Source organism: Musca domestica, unplaced genomic scaffold, assembly GCF_030504385.1.
Source record: "Musca domestica strain aabys unplaced genomic scaffold, Musca_domestica.polishedcontigs.V.1.1 57, whole genome shotgun sequence".
Taxonomy (NCBI): domain Eukaryota; kingdom Metazoa; phylum Arthropoda; class Insecta; order Diptera; family Muscidae; genus Musca; species Musca domestica.
In genome coordinates this window covers 2525468-2536708 of record NW_026712358.1, presented here as the reverse complement: position 1 = coordinate 2536708, position 11241 = coordinate 2525468, and the positions used below count along the sequence as shown (strand labels likewise).

At 37.7% G+C, this 11241-nt stretch overlaps 1 protein-coding gene and 2 pseudogenes across 1 annotated transcript; 2 read left to right on the top strand and 1 right to left on the bottom strand.

Moving 5' to 3' along the window:
• The first annotated feature begins 776 nt into the window (after positions 1-776).
• On the top strand, positions 777-4313 carry LOC131805489 (E3 ubiquitin-protein ligase msl-2-like). Its single transcript, XM_059128688.1, has 3 exons — positions 777-2707; positions 2767-3406; positions 3469-4313. Exons 1-3 carry the CDS (start codon positions 1283-1285, stop codon positions 4140-4142), a joined length of 2739 nt encoding a protein of 912 aa, XP_058984671.1. The 5' UTR covers positions 777-1282; the 3' UTR covers positions 4143-4313.
• Positions 4314-5150: 837 nt separating this feature from the next.
• Positions 5151-8395, top strand: LOC131805490 (uncharacterized; annotated as a pseudogene).
• Positions 8396-8771: 376 nt separating this feature from the next.
• Positions 8772-11172, bottom strand: LOC131805483 (exocyst complex component 2-like; annotated as a pseudogene).
• Between the last annotated feature and the right edge of the window lie 69 nt (positions 11173-11241).

Below are 11241 nucleotides of genomic sequence, written 5' to 3'. Positions count from 1 at the left end.
TTAATATAAACAAAACCATTTGTCCAAATGTCTATTTAACACAATAAGAGTCCACTACAGAGTTGCATTTTCCTAGTTGCTTGAAGTGAACAATCTTTCCCATCGAGTCATTAATGGAATAAAGAACAAATATTTTGGGAATTAAGTAGATATTTAATAATTAATGGTCGAATAACGAATAGACACCGAGTCACGTGTCATGTTAACGAGAGAAGTGTTACATCGCTCTGGAACAATTGCTTTTCCCAGATAGTAGAGGAACAACAAACTAGTAAAATTGTCAAAATTATTTTATTGTCTTTCTCCGGTGCAGGGATATGGGTCTTTAAAGAGGAACCAGGGTAAAGCCGAAATATATTATTTTAATAAATTCTCAAATAATGTTCCAATGTTCCAGAACCTGCAAAATTTACAACTTTTGCAATTTTTTTTGGATATAATAAAGGGAAAGTCGGTTATCGTAGAAAAAAAGTATTACATTTTTTAAGTTCTGAAATAGACTTTCTTCGGCCTTGTAAAATTTTGTAATATAGTACTTCCGGTACTGGAGCACAACATATTTTGGTGTATAATGCCACTTTGAATATAAAGGGAACTATTTGAACTAAATACACGAACGGGGTTTCAATAGTTCGATTGCTCCTTTCACAGAATATTTTTTATTTGAACTTTACAATTCCCGAACAACACAACTCTAATAATTACTAGAACAAACAGCTGTTGCGGCGTGTTGCCTCTTCCACTTTCTATACATTTCGGCGTATTCGGCGTGTTGCCCTTTTCTTCATTCGCAACTCTTTGTGTATTGGTGTATACTTGTACAAAGTTGTTGATGTGTTTGGGTACAGAGTACACAGAAACAAAGCGCGCCGCCGCCGATTAGTCTACACCTGATAAGACGCCGCCGCTGCCGAAAAAGGGTTCCACTCCGTTGTCTAATTATTAGTATTTGTAAGAATTTTTGCAAAAATTGCAAAATATTTCCGAAAAGATTTGATATATTTAATATCGTCGAGGAGAATTGTAGCAAAATAAAGTATTGGAAAAACTTCAACATTTAACAGTCTGTGCATGTAAAGTGAATTCTTATTGGAAATAAAACAATTTGTGCGTTTCTGGTATACGAGACGAAAGCGATACAAACAATGAGCGGAAAAGTGGAATAAATAAAACAAAAACAGTATTATCTATCGCTCGCAAGAGGAATTTATTTGCTCTGAACGGTTCCATTGGCCTAGTGTTTGGTGGAATTTGTCGGGAAGACTTGTCATGTGTTAATTATATGTCCCTTAACAACAAACGACACATCCGATCTTTTGTTGCTATGAATGCTGCTGTAAGTGTTTATGTAAACGCAGCTAAGCTGGTGCTCCAGACCACGGAACTGTCATCGGCCAATTCCAGCACTAATAACGAGTTGCCCCGGCAATTGTTGAATCTACGACAGCTGCTTTCATGTGTTGTTTGCTGTCGTTTGGCAACAGATCCTTTCTCACCCAGCCATGGACACTGCAACCACAGTGTGTGTCGCCTTTGTATACGTGGTCAGAAGAATCTGAGTCCATCGTGCGTTCATTGTCGCGAAAATCGGGACTATAAGACCTATGAAGAGAATAAACAGCTGCGATGTTTGTTGGTCTGTTACAAAAGTCTATGCGAACACTTACGTAGCAGTCATATATTTCCCCAATTAGCAGGACGAAAATTGCTGCAGTTTAATGTAATGTCACCCACGTTAAGTATGCCACAAATGTCTTTGCAAGATTTGATTGTTGAAGGAGCCAGTTATGATGACATTATGTCAAGCTTTTCAAAAGACTTGCCCAAGCCACAAGTTTCATATGCACCTAACAACCCTCACCCAAAGCAGCAGCCACAAATGCCGGCATTGGTGGTGCCACTATCAACCACAGCCGCCACACCATTAGCTCCCCTGCAGCAAAACATCAAATGTTCTGGTGTAATTCAGTCAACAGCGCCCAAGGCGTCAACACCGCCAACCTCAGCTAGCGGACCAATTTCTAATCTACCCCAAACTCACGTACCAAAAATTAAAGTCGAGACAACTTCGCCAACCTTTAAGCCTTTATCACATTTGTCAGCTCCCGCAAATCACGGCTCAACGCCAGGTCCGCAACAGAGTTCCAATACAACAACATATAACCATCCGCAACTAATTCAACTAAATCAGCTTAAAAATGCTGGTAACATTACATACATTGGTCCTAACACTAGGGGCATCGTAGTGCCCATTGTTTCTTCTTCCGGTACAACCACAGTGCCACTCTCTATAGCATCAGCTAGATTACAGACACTCAATAGACAGCTTGCTCAAGCAAGGGCTTTGCAAGTAGTTTCCTCGGCAACTACACCCACTGCGACAAATACACAACATTCGTCCGTGTCTTCTTCTGCCACAGACGTAAAACCCCAATTGGCCACATTTAAGGTTTCCTTGGCGCCAACGCAGTTGGCAAAAACAGTTCCTTCACTGAATACGTCCTCCTTGCGCACATCTGCCACTACAGCCACCACTACATTGACAAATGCATTTACAACCGCTACCGTAACATCGCAAATTCGCAATCCCCCTGCCATTAAAACAGTTTCCAATGGTTCTGCAATGTACTCAGTGCTATATACAGGAATTGGCAATAAAATTACCATCAAGAGGAAAACAGATGGTGATGAAGATGTGGCCCAAAAGGTTCGTATTGCAAAAGAAAATATTGCAGAGAAAATTGTATTTAATTATTTAATTTACAGAAAAATGTCTCGACATCAGCTCCCAATGCCACCATTTTGCGACCCATATCGAAAACCATTAATAAGAAGAGAGGATGCCGCTGTGGCAATACCACATCCACTCCTGGCAAATTGACTTGTTGCGGTCAACGTTGTCCCTGTTACGTGGACTCAAAGTCATGCATAGGCTGTAAATGTCGTGGATGCCGTAATCCCCATCGTCCTGATGGTATGAAAGTACGACCTGTGATACCAGAACTTGCCTGTTATGAAATACAAATGGCAGACGATCATGGAAATGTCAATGAATTGCCGATAGCAACCAGCTCCACTAGGTTGGCACCACCTACAAATGGGGAAGCCAACGAAACAGTGGCATCTCCAGCAGCAACCACACCACTTAATATGAAGCCAAGTTTTGAAGGCGCAGCTGCATTAGTTAGCAGAAATGTGCAAGTGACTCCTCGTAGCAGTCCTCTGCCTAATACAACAACTAACACGGTGTCTGTACAACACACGCCCAATGTGACGCAGGCGTCCTTAAGCTCATCTACAACATCGGTAGCATCGACAATATCAACAACACCGGGTAATATTGTCCAATTAGATCAAATGCAAAGGGAATCTCTACTTATACAAAATGCAGAAGGAAAATTTCAAGGTAACTGACGGATGATTCAAATGCTTTAGTACATTAATATTAATTTATTTTTTCCTCATCAGTTGTTAATTTGTTTACAACGGGTACATCACAATCCGCAAATCAAGTACCAGGACTGCAAATGCTTCAGTCACTACCTCAAGCTGTGGTTTCAGTTTCCGGAAGCAACAATTTTATTTTGCCCTCAACAATAAGTACAACTGCCCAACATGCAAGTTCACCAGTAGCTACAGCATCATTGCCACTTATTTTACAAAACCAGCAACAACATCAGCCACAAATATTTCAACAACAACAACAGCAGCATCACCAAGCCTTGACTTCCCAAAGAATATCCACGGGCACGTTACCTTTGCAGCTGCAACAACAATTAAAACAAAATATAATAACAGTTCATACAATAGGTTCCAACGCAAATGCTAACACTTCACCAGCTTCGGCATCAGTTTTAACTCCTTCCTCGTCCCCCGCCCCCACCACAGCCACCCTTACCTTAGCTCCAATGATGATCAGCAACCCCCAGACTCAGACCGCCAATAGGACTACAACAGAAATCCTGGAGAATTGTGGTGAAATGAGTCAGCATTATACAAATCTCGTCGTAACGTCTTCTAGTGCAGCTTCGGCGGGAAGAGATGTTACAACGCTGCCAGTTGTATCATTGGCAGGTGGCGGTACAATTACCCATCGTAATACCACAATAAATCTGAAGTCCTTAGGTAGTCCCAATACATGAGTAAATGCGTAATTTTCGTGTCTCAAACAAAAATTATACAAATTTTACTCCCACCCACAATTCAGTTTGTTGTTAACATATCAAAGCCAGTGTTTCCTTTTTGTTCGACACAGTCTTACCGTCACCTAAAACCCCTAAGTAATTTTCTGTTACAAAAAAAAAAAAAAAACACACACACGCAGACACAGTACCAGATGCATTTAAAATTTTCATTTAACATATGTCCCCCGCATGAAAGTGTTTTGTAGTAACTGTCATGTGACTGCAAGGGGTATTGACGGAAAAAGGGATTTTATGTTTTATTATAATAAAACATCCCAGTCTAGCACATATACGTACACATATTTATATAAAGTAAACACACACATGAATATATATAATATCAATGTTAGGCATTAGTTTTTCTCCAAGGATCGTACATAGTTGTTTCCATGATCTACACAAACCTACTATTGATAATAATTCAAACCACGTTTATGTGACTTATACATATGTGTATCACATATACTCGTATGTGTTTACATTCGATAACGTGGAGATTGAAATATATCTATGGAAGAGTTATGTGTACGACATATAAGCGGTTATGTATTGTATTTCAAACTGTATACATCAAAACATTACATTTAGGGCTCGAAAACCAATGGTGGAAGTATTCAAAAACGGAAACAAAGTAGATTTTTTCCCCATTATTTAATCTCAACATCAAATTCATAGAATCTAGAACTAAATTAGATTTAATAATTTTTATAAATTTTTGTCGTAAAGAGAATTATTATCTTAACTGGATATTAGCATGCGTTTTATGGGTTTTTAGTTTTAATTTGAACGTAAGACCAGGTCTTAAGCATCGATCTGTTTTATTTTTATTTAATTATTCGCTTTAAATATTTTACGACTGCAAATTTCCAATCTATTTAAATAAGTGTTGCTTATTACGTTTAAGTATTTATAAATTTAATATTGAAAAGGTAAACAAAAGAAATGTATATGAAATTTTTCATAATAAAACGAAATATTTATTAAAATAATGAAAACAACAAAAAAAAAAAAAAAACGATGTACATTTGGATAGTGTTCAGTTAACTATTAAGAGATTACGTACGAATGCAATAAATAACAATTATTTCCATTAGAACCAATATTAAAAACCAATAATAACAATAAATTTTAGAAAAAAAATGTGAAAATCCCAAGTCTATATATTATGTATTCCAAGGGTTAGGGCATCGAAAACGTTATTATTTTTTTAACAGAAAACCACTGTTGCTTTATTATCTGCTGCCGCATCTTTGTCAATAGCTCACTCTCAGAATTTGTCTCTCCAGCGATTTGTCTTATGTCGGAATGTCTGTCCCAAACATAACATCGCATCAGTAGCAGCATCCGCATTTGTAGTGTGATCGTCAAGGAAGGCGTTTGTATTTTTTCACTCAAACCAACTTAGCGCAGTAGTTGGAAGAACAGAACACAAATTAAAGGCTCTTTGACAACGCACAAACAAAGACCCCAGCCAAGAAAACGAGCGACTCAGAATTATCTTCAGCGCTTCTTTCTACACAGTGTGATGGTGTCTTCGATTATAAAGAGTAGCGTGTGTGTGCATTGATTTACTTACTTACAACTGATAACTCAGTGGAATTAAGCCGTAGACCGAATTAAAAACACGGAAAATGAGAATACAAAGATCGTGGTTGATTTTGCTGGGCACTCTTGCTTTGATGTGTCAAGCAAGATCACAGGAAATCGGTAAATACTTGAAATGAATTAATAATCAATGGATATAAAATGTGTTTAATGGGTTCTAGAGGACCAACATGGAGAGGAAACCACCGAGAACATCGCACACGCCGAAGCAGATAATGCAAATTCCCTAGACGAGCACAACGTCAAAGTTAGTGAAAATCGTTTGGCAGCCCAGCTCTATGCCGTATTGAATCACTACAAACAGGAAGATCCAATAGGATTTCCTGGTGCTCCAGTGCCTGATCCCATGGATGTACCCGATATGAAGAAAAACCTTGGTATGGCTACATTAAGTATGTACGATGTCCAATCCTATGGCTTATCAAAATTTCGCATTGTCAGCATAAAGGCCGATTTGAATGCTATGACGGTACGTACACACACACACACTCATACAAGTTAGAAAAATTGAAGCTTTGTGCAAACTATAACTATCTCAATCTTATCTCCAAGACGCTAAATATATATTTAAAAGTGGTTATCAGGGCAAACGATCTCGGAATTCGCAATTGACCCTTTTCTTTCCAACAATTTTACAATTTAGTTTGAGCTTCTACAGTGACTCAATATTCGGATTAAGGCGTATTACGCAGTGTTTGAATTTGCTGCCAGCAAAGCTGTGGAAAAATCAAAAATAAGCTGTGGATTTGCTGTGGTAGTCTTTTGTTTCAAAAGCAAAAGCTGTCGCTGTGCTTCGACTGTAAAATTTTCACAGCACAGTTGACTGTCACAGTCATCATCCCTGTTTTAGGGACTATAATGAAGTAGGCAAGTGATGTTCAAACCTTTCATGGGTGTCACTGCCAACAGTGCTGTAACACTTTTAGAGACACAAGATAGTAAATCTCGAAATTTAAAAACTTGTATTACTAACAGTAAATAATAACAAATGCCTATTATTTACTTAATAATAAATATGCATAAGGCTCTAACAAACATTAAAAAGCTAAAAAAATTAAATGGCCATTCCACTCACCGGGATAAAATAATGATGTGGATAGCGATCAGCAAATATTGCAAAGCTGTCAGTTTACTTTAAAAAAAACACTGCGCCCTGTTATATGGAGTACTATGAAGTTAAGCCAATGGGGAAATACTCTAAGACTTCAGCAATCACCTTTGAAAATTCTTAGAATTAAATCAGAGTTTTGTAGGAATAGAATTGGAGAAGTTGTAAAATGTCGACACTAGACTTATTCGACAAAGTTCTTATAGTACATAGATATACGATTCTTATTACCACGCAAACTTTAAACAGAAATCAAATTTTCTATAAGCAGAAATGTTTTTCATTTAATCGAGAGTGATCGGATTGTTTGTACGATCTTTGAAAATTTTCTGCACGAAATAAAATTATTATTTTCATTTCTTTTTTAACTACAACAGGTCAAATGTGCTGTTGAGCTGGACGAAATGATACAAGGGCTCGTACACATTAACATCTTTCTTCTCCAAGGCGAATGGTCCTTTTATTGTTATTCTAAAAAAAGTTTTGATTACTGGTATGTTTAGTTTCGAAATTTAGTTATTCTATGTGTAACTCGATTAATTCGCTTATTTACGAATCTTGTTTCTCCGTATTTGTGTTTTTTGCAGGTGTCGCAACACTAGCTGTACAAAGAGACGGCCACTTACTTACCGATCACATTAAAATGGATGTCACATTCGCGATATGTCTATGGATTTCCAGAATTTGGGCTTTCTTGGAACAGTTTTCCAGGGAATTGTAAATTCGGCACCCAATCTAGTGTTTGATGCTATGAAGCCGTTTATGTTGCAAGAAGCCGATTCAAAATTGAGAGAAGATATCGATAAAAACATTGCCAAATTAATGGGTGACAAATTATTGCCAATTCCATAAGTCCCACTAGACATGGCTATTGCTGAAGGACGCAAACAAGTGCGTGAATGGGTATGATCCTTTCCGCCTGCCCGACTACAATCGTACAATGGGAGTGTTCGGAATGCAGTTATCGAACACTTGGATTCATGGATTATCTACATTCTATAGGCACGGTGATGTCATTGCCTCCATGGAAAATAATACTATATTCTTAGAGGTCACTGTAGGAACTCAACAAATTGCCCGGCGGTGGCCAGTGGGAAGGAATGGAGGACTAGTTTCGCGAGTTGGCCACATTCAATTCACTTTACAATACATTCGATTGACTGTCGATGTGAGTCAGCCACTGGATACAAGAAAACGTCCACAAATCAATGACTTACAAATTGATATGGGCAAATTCAAGTGAGGTGTGACGGTGCTGCACCTTGGACTATGTTATGGAATTTGTGGTAAATATTTTGCCAAACCTCTTGCGTTATCAAATCATGGACGCTTTGGAGAATCCCATTAGAATGCGCATTCAAGAGAAGTTCAATACCATTGACGTTGAACAACCATTAAGGAAAACTTTGAGAAATACCAAAACGGAGAAAAGGTTTCCTTCGATTTTAAGTTGTAAATGTGCAGATTATACCTTAAATCGTAATTATAAATGTAGACAAATTATAAAATATTTTTTAACGATTGGTTGTAAAAAGTTGAATGACCATGTTTAGGACTTAACTATCCTTGTCAATTTAAGTGCAATTTATCTATTGTCAATGCTCAGCTATGGAAAATGCAAATGACATTTTAGAATTAATTGTGTGTAAAAACAAAAACCTGTGTGTATATTTCGAAAAAAATGAAATACTGTGTATTATATAAATATTTGTTGGGAGCAGAGCAACACACATATATAGAGTACTATAAATGGAATATATTTGAAATTGCACAATGGTAGATTCAAAATAACTCGTTATGGTTCTTTTACAAAGAAACACATCAATTGTAATTTCATTCGTTCCTTCACATGTTCCAAATTTCGTCAGCCTGTTTCATTTGTTCAGCATTAATGGAGGATTGATTGCTTCCAGAGCTTCCAGGAAATAGTTTCTGTAAATTGATACATTGTTGTTACATAAAAGATATAAACATGAAATTCGAGCTACTGAATTTCTGAATCCCTTTTTTAAAGCTTCCTTATTCAATGTAACATGACATTTTACCTACCTCCCGTTTCGTTGGTATAAATACGCATGGTATCTCTCAACAAAACGTATATCAACATTTGCCTGTATGGCACCAGAGTAACTGAATTGTGGAAACACAACTCATAAGACGGGCTAATTCTTCCGATATCGTTAATACAATCGGTTCCAAATAGATCGTAGCAAGGCCGGTGATATAGTGTATATTCGGAATAAACGGCTACTAATTATCACAACATTCATGGGCATAGGGACGCAAGTTTCCAATGGGCATTTCAATATCCCATTGAAATCCACCCAAGTACATGGAGGGCTCAATTGTTCCAACCAAAGGATCGCCTGAAAAAGTAATACTCAGTTGAGCTCAGTAGCAAACAGAATCGATCTTTTCACTTACCTTTGCTCCACATATGCATCCAAAATATTGGAAAATAATTTGTTAACTGAATATCGCGCAGTTTCAATTGCCAGGGATGGTAATGGATAACCGTACCTAAAATGCCAACCATTTCGGTTATCATTAGTCTCTGAAAGTTAACATGGTTACCTCTACCTTTCGAAAAGTTTGCCTACTCTATGGAAGAAGCTCTTGTTGCAATAGGCACAATTAGCTAAACAGCACAACATTCGTTGTTCCCAGGTTATGGCCGTGGAAGGGGAAAGACTGGCAAATCTTCCTGAGGCAGGTCCGCTACTCTGATTAGGGATAGCCCAACAATTGCGAAACTTGTGAGTTGGGGTTTCTCTTTGTGTGAATTAAAAGCCAGTTCCTGAATCACATCGCAAAAACATAATAAATTTTTGTAAACGCAACGAAACTTCTCGTTGTCCATCAGATTCCGTTTCTAAAAGATTGCCCTCCCTAAAAAGAAACCAATTACGAACCAAATATTCTTCTAACATATATCTTCAAGCAATAATTAAATTTTTACAGAGTCCGACAAAGAAAATCATATTCAAATTTACACAAAATATACAGGAAAAAATATAAAAACACATAAGACTTACCTTATTTCAGGATTAATACAGGCTTGTTGGGCTTCATCTAGAGTCTCTATTAATAAGTCTTCTAAGCGCTGGGGCAGCAAGGTAGCACCCGGAAAATCTTCTACGCCCATTTCCCATGTCTCCAAATCAGTTAATTTACTGCATTTCTGCGTAGCTCTTTCAAAGATATTGGAAAAACAATGTAACCGTGTTTCGTCGATGAACTTTTGAACAATATCCAAGGCTGAAGATGGTAAATCTAAACTTATCAATGTCGCATGGTTATACGGGTATATCGTAAACATTGCGGAAGCCAAGCTTTAAAAATGTCATGGGAGCCATGAGAAATGGGCCATTAAGTCCCACACTTTGACGCAAGGACCGTGCTTCAGCATCTGTTGTGCACATTGCGATTTTTAGATATATACAAAATTTTTCTATCGCATTTAAAATCATTCTCTAAAAATTCATGAAATGCTCAATAAATATTTATGTGCTTAGAGAACAGGACGACGTACGCACCTTAAAATCTCCAGGACGTGGATCATTTGACCTCGTAGTTCTCCTGTAAAATACATCTGACCCAAAACGCCAAAGATCGGGTAATTGTGAAGCAGCTATCTCACAAATTTCCTCACAAAATGCAACTCTATTGGGTGGTTGGGATGGGTCCCGATTTTTACTTTCTGTAAGGAATATATTAATAAAATACGATGAAACTGTCGTCTAGTGTACACATACTTTCTGCACCTTGGGCATCTTTTGAGGCATACTGCTCAAATGTGCTTAAACGTCTGTTCCAGGTATTTTGGCCCTCGCATCTATGGCGTCCCAAGCAGGATCGGCATTTCGCACTTATCATTGATATTGGATCCAGATTGTTGAACTTCCAAAATAATCAGAGCTTTGATAAGTTTGCGTTGTTGTTCCACACTTTGCGGCATTTAATAACTTTCTCATGAAGTTGTTTACGAATTTGCAAAATGCGATGATCCACTTCTTCCATAACCGTACGGAAAATCTAAATTCAAAGGAGAGATCAATAATTCTTATGAGTTCCATTATTGTTTCAAATGTATTACGGGAATCTCTGTTTTTCCAAAACGACTTTTTGCTCTGGCATAGTCGTTGACCACTATATCATACTCCCCAGCTGCAGCCTTCTTTTCCACTGAGTTGGGCAAACAAAAAAGAAATTGTGACGCGACAAGGCCAACAAAACTGCTCGCGTAGAATCTGCTTTTCCTTGCGCACTAGACATCCGTAAATATGTCCTCCGACTTTGAATTGAGTCTGGGAATAAATATTAGTTGAATTTTAAGTGATGTAA

What these genes read in the sequence shown, in the direction of transcription:
- LOC131805489 (XM_059128688.1), top strand. Translation starts at nt 1,283, where the DNA reads ATGTCCCTTAACAACAAACGACACATCCGATCTTTTGTTGCTATGAAT. An exon ending in ATGAAGATGTGGCCCAAAAG is followed by an intron (nt 2,708 to 2,766) that starts GTTCGTATTGCA and finishes TTTAATTTACAG; the next exon opens with AAAAATGTCTCGACATCAGC. An exon ending in TGCAGAAGGAAAATTTCAAG is followed by an intron (nt 3,407 to 3,468) that starts GTAACTGACGGA and finishes TTTCCTCATCAG; the next exon opens with TTGTTAATTTGTTTACAACG.